Raw genomic sequence first — 19,422 nt, forward strand, 5'->3', positions numbered from 1 at the left:
ATACAATTAAAATTTTAATGAAGACATATTACTGCTTCCATGTGAGACATAGGATGAATGTTAGATGACATGTTAAGGTATATGGATTATGTTGTGTAAAAAATAGAATTTACATATGCAAAATGATCAATACGAGCATACGATGTTTTTGTGCTACAAACTATGATGGAAAGAAGTAGAAATTTGGTATATGAGTAAACTAAAGAATCTACACTAAAAAGCGGGATGACCAAGAAAAATTCCTAGTCCATGCTCAAGATGAGGAAGTTTTTAGAACTATAAGCTGTTAAAAGGGATATGCAGATAAAACCAATGACATATGCATGCTGAATTCTGGCGCATCCATGAGATCAAGAACAAGAGCGAAGTAGCTCCAACAAATAGCCAAATTTGCGTTCAGATCATGAGAAAATGAGAAACAAACAGCGCCATTAGATACCATAATGATAATTGCAGATGGTAATCCTTGATACATCCAGTAGAAACGGGATACAAGAGAAAAGAGGGGGCTGTTCATTGAATGATTAGCATAATCAATCTAAATGATAAATATGTGACTAAATTTAAGCTGATTTGATTAACTGAAGCAATAAAATTGCCCAAGAAAACATGCACAAGCTGTCCAGCTCTATGTTGACCAACTAGCAAATCCAAATGATGAGCGCGCCCCACACATGAAACCAGCAATCTTCTACAAGAGATCTATTAGTTCTTATTTTTATCTGCATATGGAATAGGGTAAAAACTAAAACAAAATAGACCAACCATGTGGTAATTATACAGGACACACAAAAGATACAGAGAATAGTGTTTGGTATTTGGTAATGAATGAAGAAGAAAAATGCCTACTAGCAAACGAGCAGGCCACTCGTGGAACTCGGCTCCAGAACACTTGTAAAGATTTGGAACCGTATACTCTGAAAAATATCATGTTAATATGACCACATAACCAATCATGACAAAAAAATGGAGTGCACCTTACGGTAAAATGAACCAAGTCAATCAGTATGCATGTTGTCTGGAGCATTTGAGTGATCTGAGCCCCCGCTATCGTCCACCACTCTTGATGGAGAACCCTTGTGCCTCATTATATTTCTACATAATCTGGTAAACATCAAGATAAACATGGAAAGAATACAAGAACATGAATAAGAGATATATAAGATAGAACAAATGCAGAAGAAAAAAAAATCTGAAAAAATTGATAAGAGTGAAAATGATAAGACGTAAGAATATAAAATACAGTTATACATTGGAGACAGAATGCATACATGTCTAACTCTTCTGTCCTTTTTCTGATTTCATGTGACCACAACACAGGGTCTGCATTCTTCGGCAATGAGTCCTGTTGCTGAGACATCTCATGGAGCCACTGTTCAGTTTTTGTGCATTCATTTATGACCTGAAATGCCGAAGAACAATAGGTATTGAAACTGCAGCCTGCAACACTACCATCTATCAATTGGAATACATGGAACTTACAGCATCTCGTTCATAGGTCCCCAATGATTTTACAGCCATTCTGCACTCAACTATGCTGTTTAAAAGCTCCCTTGTAGCTTGAGCTCTAGCTTCTTCATCTTTGAATCGGTTTTCAACAGGGTCCACCAGCTATTGTCATCCAAATACGGGGACTCATGTTAGGTTAACAAGCAAAATACCAATCCATGGGGGCAACACACAAGTCTACACAAATGAATACAGACTAGATGATGATTGATAGAATGTACAAAGACACACCACAAATATGAGTTAAAGAAGAATATCACAAGAAACAGATATCTCACTCCAACAGTGGAACCAATATCAACGAAGCCAAGAATTTTCTTGCTTAGACAAACTACTCTACCTCAGGATTCTAGTCTGTCTTGAGGACCATCTTATAACATGGGAATGGAAAATTTCTTATTTCTTTTATTACAAAACTCTGCTCAAGAGTATTTGTGTCTATAGATTGTGTTTAGGGCCTATTCAGAAAGAGAAGTAGCTATTTATCCCATAAGATCAACATTTAAATATAATTACAGTTTGAAATCTAGATAGTAATAATATTGAGGTTAAGAGTCAAATTTGGCGTGCATATATATGCAATTGCAGTAGATTAACAACATAACTAAAGTATTTAAATACTGTAATGCTATAGGCTCATCTTTAACTTGGCTGGATGACCAACCAGGATGTTTTTCCCGTTTGAGCTGCTCTGCATTTGTTCGTTCTTCCACTTTTCTTCTTTTATCTGTCCAAAACTGAGAGCTCTTAGCTCTTCATAATACATGCCAATACCATATTGCTGATTTTCCATTACGTTGTCCTTAATTTATGCAACTCGTGAAGTTCCTTTAATTTACTCATTTCTCACTCTTTCATAGTTTTGCCACTAATTCATCTTAACATCCGTATTTCTACTACAATCAACTTGTTTGTTTGGAGCCTCTTTTCTTCCCAATTTTCTAAACCATGCAGCATTGCACAGCTTATTCCTAGATTTCCAGCATATGTGTTGATGACATAATACTCTAAAAAGCACATCTCCACTTCATCCAACTAGCTCTAAGCATACTAGTTGCAGGTCTTTTTATAGACTTCCATATCTTATTGTAACAAAGGCCACAAAAAGATGAAAATAGGAAAATTGATGGGTCCTGATGAAATCCTCATTGAGTTTGGAAGTGTTGAGGTCATGTGGAAGTAATTTGGTTGACTAATTTATTTAAAAAGATTTTAAAGACCAAAAAGAAGCTTGATGAATGAGGAAAAATACTATGAATGAAGGTAATATTTCATATTATTCTAAATATCAGGGTATTAAAATCATGAGCCATACCATGAAACTTTATGAGAGAGTGATTGAGCATAGATTGAGGTATTATACAAAAGTATTAAAGAATAAATTTGGTTTTATGTTAGGAAGTTTTGACTATGAAAACCATTTTCCTCCTTCAAAGATTAATGAAGTAGTATAGAGAAAAGAAACAGGATATTCATATGATTTTTATTGATATAGAGAGCATATGATAGGCTCCTTCAAGAAGTCTGATGATGGATTTAGAAAAGGAGTTTCCATTAGACATATTAATGCAGTCAAGGCCATGTATGATAGAGTGATTACTAGTCTAAGAATTACTGATGTTATGGATGGGCATACTATAGATATTCAAGACAACTCTCTTTGGTGCATGTTATTTATAAATATTCATTAAACCATAAGTTGGAATCACAAAGGAGTGCATTAGAATCCAAGATTTTTGGTTAAGACCAAAATAAATACACTGAATGTAATTTTAGCAAAATTAAAAATAAAGATGAGGATCCAGTAAAAATTGAAGATTCTGAAGTTCTTAAAAATGATCATTTTCAGTATTTGGGATCGATTATTAATATGGATGGATTGAAGAAGATGTTATCCATATAGTTAAAGTAAGTTGAATAAAATAGAAAGACACAACTCAGATATTATGTGATCGTAGGATACTTCTCAAGTTGAAGGGAAAATTTTATAGGATAACCATATGACCAACTATGCTTTATGGTACAGAATATTGAGAAGGTAAAAATAATGTGCACAAGATGAGTGTGGCTGACATGAGAATATTGAAATGGATGTGTGGTCATACAAGAACAGACAGAGTAAGAAATGTATTCATTCATAGAAAGGTGGAGGTAGCACCAATTGTGGACAAATTGAGAGAATGACTTAGTTTCTACATGTACAATAAAGGTGGAGGGATGCACTGGTACAAAGAAGTGTTTTGATATATGCAGCAGGAATGAAGAGGCTTAGAGGCAGACCAAAAATCATATAAGATGAAGTGGTAAGGAAGGACTTGAAACCTTACATGTTTCATAAAGTATGGCCCTAATCAAACAGAGTGGAGAAAAAGGATTGATGTAGCTGACACCAACTAGTTTGGGATTAAGGCTTAGTTGAGTTGAGCATATCTTCTTGTAACAGCGTACCAACTATGGGAATGACACATGCATCATTCTAGGCCTTTACCAACACAAAAAAAATATTCAATACTTCATGCTTTTACAAAGGAGTCCCCTTGGTATTCATCACCATATCATTATGACAAGACCATCAGGAACCAAAGGCTAGAATATGAAAGCAATACATATGAAACAAATCATGTTGTTAAAGATATTTTAAATAGTCTACATGCATGATTCATGCACATATTCACCATGTTGTTGTTGATGTAGTTCATCATGGGTCTATACATGCAATCTATGCATCAGGTATATGAAAACTCACAATTAATATATGCATGCATAGAAGAGTGTGTGTATGTGTGCGTGTGCTTAATAAAAGATTCCTCTTTAAGTAACATGGTATTAGAACTAAACCACTATGCAAGACCTTCATATGAGACTTTGGAGACCTGTCATTATAGAATGGCTTACTCATAGGCCAATTGAATCAGAGTGAGACAAAAATCCACAAGGATCTATCTTCCTGTTAAATCTGCTTATCTTTATATGGAAGGGCATTGTGAGAATGAAGTCATACAAGAAGGGTGAGCTCAAGATCAGAAAGACCTATAAATGGTAAATCTTCATTAGAAATAAAATAGTAAAGTACCCTTTGAACATGATATGCGTTAATATAGTAATGACAGCAAGCAGAGGAGGGATTGCAGCAGCAGCAGCAACAACAACAATCCAAATTTGTGCTATACACTAGAAGAATACAACTAACTGGAGAGGAGGACCGTTCATTAAAGGGTAATGGAAGATGAAGAACCACATTGTCTTAACTACAAATATGTCCATAATGGATACAACAAAGACACCTATCAAGTATGCATCCTAAGACGAAATCACTGTTGATGAGATTAGTGATATAATTGTTGCAGTAGTGAGAATTGAATGGTCCAACCTAGCCAAGAAAAATACTATATTGACGTATATGGAGCATGAAAAGAAAGAAAAAGATCAACCACTTTATTTATTCCTCGGATAAGAATGACTTGCAGAATATGTTCTACTGAGTTAGCCAGTATAAATGCATGCTCTTGGTTGTTATTACAACTTGCAACCGTATAAGGCAGCAAAGAAAACAAATAAATGGAAGATTTGCTTATTACCTTCTTCAGTTCTTCAAGTTTGCTTGCGTAAACTTTTTCTGTTTCATCATCCCCATCCTCATATAGCCATTCTTCAGTTTGTTGTAACCTACCAGAGATTCCTTCCCTTTCTGAATCGGTTGCAAAGCAGCGATATTTGTCGAAAAGCTAGTGGAAAAAAAACAAATATAATGAGTATTCTACCCATAAAGAAAGATGAATAGGCATTCTGAGTTTGATTATACCTTATCACGAATCTCGTAGACATATGCTTCCAGTGCATTCTTTCTGTCTTTTGTTTGCTCCATAACTTTGTCCTGGAAGGCCAGCACCTGTTCGTGCTCTTGAGCTTCTAATAGTTCTTCTTTAGTCATTCCACCATATATAATCTCAGAAATTGCCAACTCGTTCCTTCTACAGGTTCCTTCTCTTTTTATTCTATCAGCGTGCTGTGACAATTGTAATCTGGGCATCACTACTTTTGATATAATTGACAAACAGTAATAGGATAATTTAGAACACACATTTACAAGACAGTATCAAACTTTCTATGTTAATATCACACCCTTCCATGCTTTATAGATAGTAAGAACAATGATGTACATGATGTTAGTATTATTAAGTACCAAATATTTGGAAAAAAAAAAAAGATAGTAAGAACAATGGATGCTATACATGAGAAAAACATTTTAATGTGAATTATAACTGTTCACATGTATCACACTTCATCCTGTTATAGGGACTAATACCGGTGCAACGTCCATGCCATCCAATAAATATGAAGCCCGGACCAAAATTTATCACTTCAACAAACGGGCACACCCTAATTTGTAATGATACAAGTTCATTCCCTGATTTACCCTTTTTATCAATGCATGATCATCTTGATCAGCTTTTATCTAAAGCAGTTTAGAGCCTTTTCCAATTGGAAATAACCTCATTTTGGAAGCCCTAAGGCCTACTCTGTCAAAGAAATGCAGCAACAATGCAAAATTCCATGGTACATGAGATTAAATGCTAGATATTAAGGTACCCATAAATATCAGCTTCCACTATACCAACAGTAGAGTAAGATATGCAACATATTGTTAATGTGCAACCATTATTACACATCTCCCCTTGTTACTAATTTGTAATATCATTCAAACATATTTGTTTGTATCATAAATACTTAAGATTGTGCAATGCATAAATTAAAATCATTACATATAAAGTGCTCAATTTCTTTAAATTAGCCAAAAAAATTATAGGGGTGAAGTCAATAAGAAACTAAAGAAACTGGAACAATGATGCAAATTTTTGGACAGACTGGTTTGCCTTTACATGATGATGCATGTATCATAAATACTTAAGATTGTGCAGTGCATAAATTAAAATCATTACATATAAAGTGCTCAATTTCTTTAAATTAGCCAAAAAATTACAGGGGTGAAGTCAATAAGAAACTAAAGAAACTGGAACAATGATGCAAATTTTTGGACAGACTGGTTTGCCTTTATATGATGATGCATGCCAAATGCCGGTGCAATATGTGACAATTCATCGGCCTTCCACTTCAGTCCAAATACACTAATTTCCAAGACAGACCAACCAACCTCCCCAAACCAACTGACAAAAGTCTAGATTTATGCAGGGTTGTTCCAAACTGCACATTGAGGTGAGTCTGATCCCAGCTTAATTGTATGAGACTTGGGTTTCGCTTTGTCTTCCGAATCAGGGGAGGAGACAGAGGAAGGACATGGATGCAAGTGGCACAGCATTGGTGGTGCTGTAGGAGAAGAGGTGGTGGGAAGGGGGCAAGGTCAAAGGCAGGATTGTCAAAAGGAGAAAAAAGGGGTCAAGGCTGAGAAGCAGCTGCTGCTGGGGATGATGATAGAATAATAGGAAAGGAGAATAAGAGGCCGAGGCAGACAATCAGGAGCTAAACAGCAATAGAATCCTTGAAGGGTGTATGGAAGAAAAACACGGCCATCATAAAAAGTATTGCAGGGGAAGGGGACTTGCGCTGGGAGCTTAGGGCCTATGGTAGGATTCTACAATGGGGGTGGCAACAAGGGTTTAGGAGAGAGGAGGACCTGGCTGCGGAGACTAAGGTGGTAAGAATAGACAGGAGGGCCTCACAGCTATGTTTAAGGTGGGAAGGAATGCAAGGGGAGAGGGAGGGTTAGGGCCACACAGTTGACTAGGAGTAGGTAGGTAATGGATTTCAATTTTTTAAATTATTTTATGCCTTTATTTTATCCCTTCTTTTTTGGGTAGATGGTTAGGGCCACACAGTTGACTAGGAGTAGGTAGGTAAAGGATTTCAATTTTTAAATTATTTTATACCTTTATTTTATTTTATTTTTTAATGGTAGATCGATTGACTAAAACCAGCATATCCAAGAAAGTCAAGAATAGGCGTGCATTATCCTAACTCGATCAAATTCAAGGCATGTAAAGGTTCAGTGGTTTTTCTAACCTGATCCAAAGTTCAACCAATGTAAAATAAAACCTAAATCACTGAATTGCCAACACTATTTTAATCAACAAGAAATTCTATGCTTCAATCAATACAGATGGCTGAACTGTGTTGAGCATTATAAAAGAATATTTTTTAGTTTGCTGAGAAAGATATATTATTTATTAATGAAGTAAAAAAAAAGATATCAAAGCAATATGAGGCCACATCCCATTGCATCATGCAACTGTGGGCCCTAAAATAGTCCCACATCATAATCAGTGCAAACAACATCCAAAAAATCAAATGCGATCCAATCTAACGTCAGAAGGACTTTGATGCACCCAAGGACAAAGTTGGATAGCTGACATCAGAATGACATTAACTGTCCAAAGTTCCAACTCACAAGACATAGGAATTCCCTATGCATCATTTTGTGCAACAAACTGACAAAGAGAGTCTAATAAACTATGCTTCAAAGTGAAAATAGGATCTAAGGCACTACTAAAATATTAGCAAGAGACCACTAAAAGTCTACAATTTCCTTCATAACTCCTCCTTCCAATTAAGGTATCAATTTTTCTAGCTACTATGCATGCACTCTTAAATATTCTCCCTTTCGTGGTTCTGACTACCACAACCTTGGTACAAATCTGAGGCAAAATTCCAAAAAGAAGTGACTCACTTAGAGCCTTATGCATGAATTGTGAATATACTCGAAGGAGAGATTGATGCAACTCTATTTGGGTTATCTCTTAAATAATCCCCATTCTTTTCTTAATTTAATTTAATAACCCAAATTCAAGATTTTTGGAAACATTCGTTTAGCTTCCTATTTCATTATATTGCTTGCTGTAAACCCAGACAATTCTTAATGCTAGTGGAAAAGGGCAAGCAAGCATTCAAGTACACAAATGAAGCATTAAAAAGACTTCCAGAAAGAGAATCACTAGGCAGAGTACAGCTCACGATAGTGCAAAGTAATACCATGGATAATTTGATACAGCCAATAGTTTAGGAGCATGATGCAATTAAACCTCCACATTTTCTAACTGCCTTGATCCATGATAACATTACTGATATATTACTTTGATTATCATCCATGAAACTGACTTCTTCATGTCCTTGAGCAATTGCTTAGCGGACTACTCTATACTCCCAAAAAGGCCATGAAGATAGCCTACCATACTAACTTTATTTAACAACAGGTAGGAGAACCAACGTCAAAATAAAGTAATGAAAAAGGCTAGTTATCACCCAAATATTTAGTCACTACAAACCATATCACATGCTCAAAATTTCCAAAAAAAGTCACTTAGCCTCTTCATGACATCCAAAGCAGACACATTTGTTCAAAGCAATCAAACTGATTCATGACACTAATCAAGGCTTAAGCTTGCAGAAGAACATTATGGTCAGAAAACCATCCAACCAAATGGCACTCAATTTATCCTCAACTAGATTGCTTGAATTTAAAATTCACTTTTCCTAAACTACATTTGAAGGCATGCTCTGCAACAACAAAGCATGCCTTTAGACAGCTTTAAACAAGTATATTTGCTACCTCATGTGGATACTTTCCTAAACCTTTTGGTTTTGCTACTGCATTTTTGAAATATCGCATCATTTTTATCTACAAAAGTCATCTCATAACACAAGACTATTGTTTAGCCAACTTTCTTACTACTCAACCTAGTGGCATGCCTATCAAGTTGTAAAGGGACATGACTTACAAGCAAGTCAAAGTTGATTACAACAAGAAAGCATGCTTATACTCTTGTTTTTTTAAACAACTTCCTCCCATTATCCACAATAAAATAAATCGCAACCATTTCCGCTAAGCTAAACAACAGCTCCTTATCCACAAATCCCACGAAACCCTACAAATGGGGAGGTGAGTAACAAGAGGAAAGAAGAGAACTATGCCTCACTTAAAAAGCAATTTCTCTTGATCTACTCCTTTCATAAATCATAAGATTACCTAGTTTCACCTAATATTGCCTAATTCTGTCAGAATCAGTATTTCAAGGCACACACTTGGTGCATTTGCATCATGTATCCAAGGGCTCTATCCCATCATCGCTTCTTTGCATGTGTTCTCAAGGCAAATTCAGAAGGCAAGTGCAACTAATTTTTCAGAGAAAGCTGGAATAGTCAAATGGCCCTATGCATCATGTTCTCTTCTCAATGAATCTATAAAATCAAAAACTATTAGCATGGCCTTAGTCACCACCTATTGGAATTACTTTAAATTCCTTCACAAAATTTTCATCAGTGCTATAAATATAGAGATTATTACAATAATGAGAACATATGAAGAAGATGAATCACACACCAATGCAGATTGGTACATGTATGACATCAAAGAGTTTTACTGAGAACAGTCAAAGATGTAATAAAATATACTAATTTAACCATGGGCATTGGTCAGTTCCTTGGTTTTCTAATTTGATAGGCAATTTGATGCTTCCTGATATATGATGAGAGCATTCGGTAATAAGAGAAACTAAGCAATAGATATATAAAGAGATTAATTTTTTTTCATGGAGCATAAACCAGGAAAGTTAGAGTCCATATTATTCACGTGAAACAAATAAAATGAAGAAATGATGAAAGACCTATACATTTTACCATAAGCAAAAGAAAATGAGCTCACTCAATACGACAATAAAAACATATTTACACAGGATAATCAGAACAAGACAGAAAACTCACAGAAGGCCTGGATCCAGGTTCAGTTTGTGTAGATGTTCCATTTTCAACAGTATTTGCTACTGTATCATGCGGGACACCAGAAGGGAACTCAGGCTCCACTCTGTCCATGCGACTTCTATCTCTTGAAACTGGATCATTTATGTCATCTTCAACCAACTGAAACAGTTGAATTATGGCCATTGAATGTTACAAAGATGCAAGCTGATGCTTGATATATTTAACATATTTAAACATAGCAAGTTACCAACAGATAGAATTCCATACTCACCGAAGCTGATTCTACAGAAACTATGCCATGAAGATTTAGCCGAACTCTAACTTTAACTTTAGGTTTTTCACTCCAAGAAGCTTGAAAAGGCCCAACCTGCAGGAACATTATAAACCCATTCAGATGTGTCTTCAAAACCGATAGACCAAGATATGCCCCAAAGAAATACGTAACACAAGTTAAATATAAGCATAACAGCAAGAGAAATCCATCACAGGATTAAAATGTATAAAAATAGATCCACTGATAAGATGTATAAACAACATGGAACCTGTGTTAGTGCTTGGACTTAGGGTGATAATCACCATATCATCATTGTTTTCCTTCAAAAGTTTGCACCATAGCAGAAGTTTGCCCAACATTTTGTATGATCCATCTTATTCAGACAACCACAATCTGGAGCTACAGAACTGCAATTTACCATTTGACATCACGAGAAATATTCCTATTTGATAAGAAAGCCTCCCATGATCCTGAACCAATTTCTCTTAGGATTAAATATTGCAACTTTGTCTCTAAAGATCTGATGATTCTAATCCAGTGGTATTAGTCTGCGTAACTGATTCGCTTTTGTGGCTAGTTGATAGGGCCTATTGGTACGTGTCACAAGTCTCATGCATTGGAACCAATGGTTATAAGCCCAAATATGCTAACATGCAACATTTTCTTTCCCAGTGAGATCCCTTAATTTCAAGGTTGTGGAAAATAGATTAACTAGAATATTTATATCAGGTAACATGTATACCAGAATGCTATATGAGTTTATTAAATTAGTTTGCATGACTCAGTACCTAACCATGAAGCTTTCATTTTCTACCTATTCCTCACTGTGTTTCAATGTTTGTAGAATTCTATCCCTCTGAAAAAGCAGAAGACCAACAGTGGAAGAGGATTTGGGATTGTAATTGGTAGCTCCCAAGTACTGGCTGAGAAGCGTATAATGGTTCTTATAGATAACACATTGAAACGAAGAAGAGAAAACAAAAGATAACAACAGATTTTACTCGTAAGTGAGGCACAACTGTGAGCTGTTCGGTGCATACCCATGTTGTCAAACCCCCATAAATGAGTTGCTATCGTGACAAGAATGTCCCAGCATCAACTATGCAAATTGTCTAAAATATATAGCAGTCAGAGAAGCAAATATAAAATTCAAATTTTTCCTAAGACATTTTTAAACGAAAAAGTCTGCAAATAATTAATTTCTAAATTATGTGTTAGTTTAGTATTATGCTCATAAAAATGATGATACTGCACTAAAGTGATCCAACTACATGCTTAAGCAAAGTCAATAGTCAATCTCGCTGATCCAGATATTCACCCCTCATTTCTCGTTTAATTTTCCCAATATACATTAATACAGGTTGAGGGTGATCTTGGTTAGGAAAAACCTGCCATACAAATTTCAAATAAACATCCCTTGTTGAAGCATAATATCTACATAATAATCTCAATAACAAATAAATGCTCTTTTGCAATAATTGATGTTCAATGGGCACTAAATATATAGATACAAATATAAGATAAGCAACAAGTCAATTCATCTTGCATAAGAACTATGATTAGTCATATCAAGGTGTTAAAAGGGGTCACCATGACCAAGAACAGAGAATGGAACCCTACAGCGAATTAGCTAATGAATATGGAAGTCAAAACACAGTTTCTGAAAAATCATACCTTTACTTTTAAAAATTTCATCCCTTAAACCTAAAAATAAACAGTGCCAACTATTAGGCAAAAAATTCTGCACATCATAAAACAAATGGTTCTAATCCCTCACACATGCACAAACATATCTATTTCTATGTCCGTACAAGTGCTTGTTTATGTGCCAGTCCAACTAACAATCAAGCAGCATAATTTGCATGTCCTTGAACAAACAAGAATATTTCGAAAATAACCACACCTGGAAGCTGCTAATTTTTGGAGAAGCACCAGGTGGCAGTTCACTTTGGTTAGCATAGAAGGCTTCCAAAGTGAAAGTGTTAGTCCGGTGGAAAGTAAGCATTTTAACACTTGGAAACGGCTGGCCTTTCCGGAAAAGTATGTTACTTGACAATGTGGAAACAGGACCTTCATCTGAAGCAAATCCTATCGAAAAGGGAAATGAGTCTTGTACCTACAAAAAACAAGACAAGATACCTTTGTGATCATTCACATTAAAAGTAAGCAGTAATATGATGCAGAAAGAAATTTGGTAATGCACTTCTTATGCACATTGCTATAAAAGCAGCAGGAAAACTTTGTCAGAAATCAAATCAAAATACACAGGATTAGTATGATTTCCTCTCTATTCAATAGTCCAAGCACACAATCTAGGACCTCAACTTTTCTTCTTCTCAGTCCTAAAGTATGGCTCATCATGATACTCAAATGAAAAATGCATTGCAAATACTAAAATATGCCTGCCAATTCAGGTTTTCTCTGGAGATCTCTACCCACTTTCCAGCAACACATTAACCTAGGCATAAGGGGCATAATAACCGGACATCATCCTCCTGTAACAGAGAATTTTAAGGGAAACAGGAAGCATAATTCTGTACACCTTTTTCCTTAAACAGCCTCCCACAAGTGGGCAACCCTTTAAACTAACCTCCTAACACTAAGAAAACCGAAAAAAAAAAAAAAGGAACCTAGAAGGGCTACTGGTTATGCACAGAGGTACTTGCTTTCCCTCACAAGGCTCAAAAGGAGTCATACATATGGCTGGACCACTTATGGAAAGATTCTTACTCCAAAGTGTTAGCTCACAATGTAAGAGTTGGAAGCCGTCTAATATGAGGGCTTAAAGATATGAATCGCGCAATCACTTTCTATGCAATTATGGTAGAAATCCTAGCACAGCCATTTTAAAATGTGGTGCATGAGGCTACATATGTGACTGCATATGACATGCAGTCCCATGGTGACTGCACCACATACCCTATACACAGTTAATATGTGATCAGGTTGCATATGACTCGAAAAAGCGGTTTGCTTAACACTTTGTAGACACATATGCAACAAGATTAGCATTATGCAGTTGAATATCTAGCCTACATATGCAGTCCCATGGTGACTGCACCACATACCCTATACACAGTTAATATGTGATCAGGTTGCATATGACTCGAAAAAGTGGTTTGCTTAGCACTTTGTAGACACATATGCAACAAGATAAGCATTATGCAGTTGAATATCTAGCCTATTATTTTTATGTGACTGCATATGTGATCCTCTCAGCATTATGCAGCCATAAACATGCGACCATTCTTATGTAGACTCCTGGTTGGGTTGGCTGTGGGTTTCAAGCAGGTCAGATACACATACCTTAATAATACCAATATATTAATTATGATTATCCCTAATAAGAATTAAAAACTAAGTGGCAAGCACCAACTACTAGATGCAATTGTTATTTATATTACTATCATCCATAAAAGTATCGCTATTATTCAATCAAAAAATACTGCTATTATTCTTGTAGTTGATATATCATTTTTAATTATTTAAATACTAACCATATATGCATCCACATATGCAACGTAATGCATTTGTGCTATGTGGTGCCTTGATCACCCGCATACTGCAGTTGTCTTTCAAAACATTACCTAGCATGTGCGCTACACAGCAACAAATAGAATCCCAATGGAATATTATCAAATCAGTATTCTGACTGATAGAATAAAGAACATGGGTATCTAGTACGTAAAAACACATCATCCTTAATACAAGCTAGAATAAAGATGTACAAATATACTAAAAGAAGTTGTACTACATACTTTACATTAAATCTTTGACAAAAGATTGAACGATTTTGAAATCAATGATGGGTCATTCAAATTGAAAATCCATATTATGGAAAATGATCCACATCATGACCCGTTTGGTCACTCGACTAGGTTATCCATGGGATTAACCTAATATCAGAGGCAATAAGCGGACTGTAAATGGTGTGGGAAATGAAAATTTCTATTACCAGATTTGATTAAAAAAAAGAAAAATCCTAGAAATTATAGATACCATACATCACCTTTTAGAACACATATATGATTCCAATTTTTTCAAGATATTGTATGTGGTTGCTTTATCATGGGGCATAAGTTTCTTCTTTCCTCCCTTTAACACCTCTCTTCAGATCAATTCGGAAGAGTTTTATCCATGAGAAATCTTGAAATATACCTTACAAGAAATGCCTACAAACCAAAGTTCACTATTTTGGTGATCTCTCACCTATGCATTAAGTGGATATAAAAATGAACTTTATCAATTGCACTATGTGCTAAGACACAATATTGGACACATAAACTGAAAATCCAGTTATTGATCATAATCTATACATCTTAAGATAGGTTAACTTATATTCAGCACTTTTTGATGATTTGATCATAGTGGAACAATATATCATGCTATTTGTGCACCCATTTGATGCATAAGTTAGAAACCACCAAAATATGTAAATTTGGATCTCTGCACCTTTTTTATAGTACAGACCATCTTAAATGATTTAGACTTTCAATTGGAATGGTCCATTATGGACTTTGAATTGTCGAATCTTTTTCCAAAAATTTAAATTAAAGTGTGTATTTAAACTCTTAGAAAAAGATTTTTAAAACTAAATGCAAAAGTGGCTCCCAATTTTGACATTCAGACTTTAGGAAGAATTTTCTCATAATCACTGACAATGTAATTTCACTCAAAGCTTTTTAAGTTAGTTGGCTTAGAGGTTGATTTGGCTCTCCATCTAACAAGTTTACTACAAAGTTGATAGCTGCCTAAGAAGACAACCTACTTTGTCAATGGAGTCTCTTGACCCTTGGTGTTATGCCTCTAAATTGTTGTAAGAAACATGAAATTCATGGAGCCTCGGAAGCTTTGTGAAATATAATTGTTGAGTTTTCTTTATATAAAATCTGGTAAATCAATGGATTTTTGCATTTCTATTTGGTGAGAGAACTCTATTGTAGAAACGAGTTCATTGTTCAATTCATATGTGTTCATTTACCAAGCCATTATATTTGTTAAAAATCCCTACATACATATAGTAGTAAGTCTTCCCATACCGGTACTGGCGGCCGTTTCAACCGGCTGGCGGTACGGTACGATATGGTTCCGTATCGTACCGAATCGAGGCGAATCGATGAAGAAATTCGGAGCCGAACCAGGAGAAGAAAAAGAGAGATAGAGAGAGAAATAAAGAGAGAGAGGGAGGAAGAAAGAAAAAGAGGGAGGGGAAGGAGCCGGCGGGGCCACCAGACGGCTTCCGGCTAGGCCACCGTGGCCGTCGGAGGGCTCAATCCACGCGCACGGCGCCGCGAGCATGAAACAGGGGCGACGCCCCTGTTTTACAAAATTTTTAAAAAAATCGAGTTTTAAGTGAAGCCAGCCGATTTTTTTTTAAAAAAAAAAATCCTAAAGTCGGCAACTGGATTGCCGACTTCATGAGTTTAAAACAAAAAAAAATAAAAACAGGCCATCGTCTATTTCGAAAAAGAAGAATAGGATGGAGCTGCGGAGGGGCTCCGCCCGCTCGACCGACCACAGGCTGTCGACATCGGCTCGCTGGCCACCGGAAACCTCGCGACGGAGGCACCGTCCGTTCGATATGTCGCCCCCCCACCAAGCTCTCTCTCTTTCTCGCTCTTTTAAGTACCCTATCGGACGATAACAAGGCTCAAAAGCCCTCTAGCAGCCACAGTGGGCCACCGCCGGCCTCCGACGGCTCCCGGCTCCCGCCTCCCTCCCTCTCCTCCTCTCTCTTTCTCTCTCTCACACTTTCCCTCTCTTTCCCTCCCGGTACCGCCAGTACACCGTTTGAACCGGCCGAACCGTGCTAGTTCCCCATCGGTCCGGTACGATACGGGATATACCGACCGATTTGGCACAGTACAGAAAATCCTATATAGCAATCTTATTCTAATTCTATAATAGAATACTAAAACCAACATGAGATTGTTGTCTAGTTTTTAAACAAAATCTGATAACCGATCGTGCCCTAACAAAACCCATCATGCTCTTATACTATTTCCTGAATTTTAAGCAAATAAGGACCTAACCTTGTTCTCCTGAACTTCTCCCTCAAACAGCAATATATAGAAGGGAGCTGTCATCCCTTTCCTTTTGTTTTTCTCTTCTTTCTCCAGCAGAAAAACTTATGGCAATGCATCAAGTTGAATTAGACTCAGTAAGACAAAAAAGTTATGGATCTTAATCTAGACTGTCTGTTCAAATTTAAGCTATTTTAGGACTGGACTGGTTCACATCTTTTAAGCCAGACATGCCACTTTAAACTATGCCAGTCAGGTGTAACATGCAAAGCCTAACTCATTTTAAAAATTGGGTCTAGTTTAAGTCAATTTTGACCTGAAGGTCCAGATTTCTTATTGAATTGAGGAAAATTCACATCAGTTCACCAACCATCTTGAACTCATACCTTAACACAATTATCATCAAAATTGACATTCAAATCCAATTCATCACGCTAGAATACTAAAGCATAAGTTTAACAAAGTGAATGCAATAGATATATAATAATCTGTTATGACTAATATGCATTCTGCCCATCATGATTAGTTTTTCTGCTTATGATTCTGCATAAATTTATTTTACCGATCCACTTTTCACATTAAAAGAAAAAAACAGGACATGACTAATTCTCGGCTTTCATCAATACAATTTTCATCTTCTCAAGGTTAATTCAAGACATTCTCTCATTAATTTTGAGGGCTTCTATGACTTCATCATCAACTACCATTAAGTTCTTTGCCTACTTCTCTGTATATCTCACAAATTGCTCACTCACTAATTGTATCTAGAATTTGCCTAAGATTATTTTAAATTATCTTGCCAAGAAACTCTTTTGGTGCTTATGATATATTGCTTACAGTGATGTAACAGATATAAAAGGTAGTTTAACTAGCTAAGATTTTCAATGACCAATTTGTATAATCAAATGAAGTATTTATAAAAAAAAACTTTAAAAAGGAGAAAGACATATAAATGTCTATTCAAAATATAACAAGGAATCTCAGAGCAGAATAAAACAAAGATTTGTACAAAATATTTTAAAGAATAAATTCGGGTGCAGTACTGATTAATAGGTCTGAGAATAATCATCGTATCATTTGAACAAGAAACGTTGTTCATTAACCACAAGACAAAGGAAGTAGCAAGTTTTTCATATCAAATGAAGCAGTAAAAGATGTCTGAAATTGGAAAATTAGAAGAAGTATAATAAATATCAAACCTCGTATTCCTTAACCCTGAAAACAGGGCTCAGCATGGCACACTGAAGAGCACAACCACGTGCAATGCATTCACTCGCATTGAGGGTCCGGCTAGGTTCCCTCCTGAAAAACCCAGCCAATATCCTCGTTATAGCCGGTACCCGTGACCCTGAACCCACAAGTTCTACAGAGTGTATCATATCCACATTCTGTCCCGCATCCATCAAAGCTTTCTTGCATGGTTCTAAGACCCTCTCCAGCAAATCCGCAGCAAGCTTCTCAAATTCTTCTCGCTTTATAAAACCCTTCACATCTTTCTCATCCATCAAGCACTCTATATGCAAAGGCGCTTCGGCATTTGCACTAAGAACCTTCTTCAGCTTCTCACAGGCCATCCTTAACCTCATGCTCGCCCGCGCATTGGAACCCACGTCAATCTTATACTGTTCCTTAAAGTGCTCAGAGAAATAGTTGAACAAAACCTCATCAAAATCTCTACCACCTAAGTTCGCATCAAATGCGTGCGAAAGAACCCTCATTTGTCCAGACTCAAAGGCAGCTACCGAGACCTGGGTGTCGCAATGGCCAATATCAACAAAAGCAACAGAAGTGGCAGCACCAGGTGGGGCAAGATCAGTCTTGTAGATGCCGTAGCCCAAAGCAGTGGCGGCGGTGTCATGCATCAGCCGCAGGGGCCTCAGCCCGGCGATGGCGGCCGCATCAAGATACGCCCGCCGCTGGAGGTCCGTGAAGTAGGACGGAATCCCGATCACACAATCCGAGACCAAGGTTTCGAGGCTCTTCTCGGCTACGTCCTTCAGGTGGGCAAGGAGCATTCCAAGGATCTGGACGGGCGTGAAGGCCCGGTCTTCGTTGAGGTACCGGAGGTGGATGAGGATCCCGCCGTCGGGAGCCTGGGAGGTAAGGAAGGGGAGGCGGCGGAGGTCGGCCTGGACGTCAGGGTGGTCGAAGGCGCGGCCGATGAGGCGCTTCACCTGGGAGACGGTGGAGCGAGGGTTCATGGCGGCGGAGGCGGCGCCGGTGGTGCCAAGGAAGCGCTGCTTCTCGCCGAAGGAGACCACGGCGGGAGTCTCCCGCTTGGATTCATCGTTAAGGAGGACGTCGATGCCGCGCTGCTTCACAGCGGCGATCACGCAGTTGTCGTTGCCGATATCGAAGCCCACCACGCTCATCTTGGAACCAACCCGAGGGATCAAATCGGGAGAGCAACAACCCTAGATGCGATTGGATTGGACATAAAGAATCCCTAAGAATCGAGGTTTCAATCGGAGGACGGGATCGGCCCAAGAAACGACGGACTTGGATATATTGGAGGATCGGAAACGAACCCTAGGAGCAGGATCGAAGAGGAGAAGAGGAGAAGGGGAGGCAGAGGAGAGCTTCGAATGGGGGGGGAGAGAGAGCCGCGGGAGAGGGAAGGGACGAGCGGAAGTGGAGGGGCGTCAATCGTTGGGCAGTGCGCCAATGCGCCGGTCCGTTCCGTTCGGGAAACGTGGCTATCCGCGCTGGGAAACTTATCCCGTTATCCGGTAGTGGAATTGGGGGAATCGCATCCGTGAAACGATAAGAGATCCAATTTTTTCGAAAATGGAAACTGAACGTCTGTGAGCATGCTCTACGTCATGCATTTCTTTTAGGTAATGCAAAAGCTTTGGCATTCAACGCCAAACAAGTAGGGTTGAAATTAGAGTGTCAATTGATCGGATT

The 19,422-nt window shown here is 37.5% G+C and overlaps 1 protein-coding gene across 1 annotated transcript; it reads right to left on the reverse strand.

Moving 5' to 3' along the window:
• Positions 1-689: 689 nt before the first annotated feature.
• Positions 690-19,070, reverse strand: LOC105052626 (heat shock 70 kDa protein 16). The gene is made up of 9 exons (XM_010933496.4): positions 17,715-19,070; positions 12,396-12,608; positions 10,490-10,585; positions 10,222-10,377; positions 5,312-5,515; positions 5,088-5,234; positions 1,483-1,611; positions 1,272-1,402; positions 690-1,104 (listed from the first exon to the last, which is right to left on the reverse strand). The coding sequence occupies exons 1-9, from the start codon at positions 18,885-18,887 to the stop codon at positions 999-1,001; spliced, it is 2,355 nt and encodes a 784-aa protein (XP_010931798.1). The 5' UTR covers positions 18,888-19,070; the 3' UTR covers positions 690-998.
• Positions 19,071-19,422: the final 352 nt, after the last annotated feature.

This window comes from Elaeis guineensis, chromosome 10 (genome assembly GCF_000442705.2).
Source record: "Elaeis guineensis isolate ETL-2024a chromosome 10, EG11, whole genome shotgun sequence".
NCBI lineage: Eukaryota > Viridiplantae > Streptophyta > Magnoliopsida > Arecales > Arecaceae > Elaeis > Elaeis guineensis.

What these genes read in the sequence shown, in the direction of transcription:
- LOC105052626 (XM_010933496.4), bottom strand. Translation starts at nt 18,887, where the DNA reads ATGAGCGTGGTGGGCTTCGATATCGGCAACGACAACTGCGTGATCGCC. An exon ending in AACCTGGATCCAGGCCTTCT is followed by an intron (nt 5,516 to 10,221) that starts GTGAGTTTTCTG and finishes CAATTGTCACAG; the next exon opens with CACGCTGATAGAATAAAAAG. An exon ending in TCTACGAGATTCGTGATAAG is followed by an intron (nt 5,235 to 5,311) that starts GTATAATCAAAC and finishes TTTTTCCACTAG; the next exon opens with CTTTTCGACAAATATCGCTG.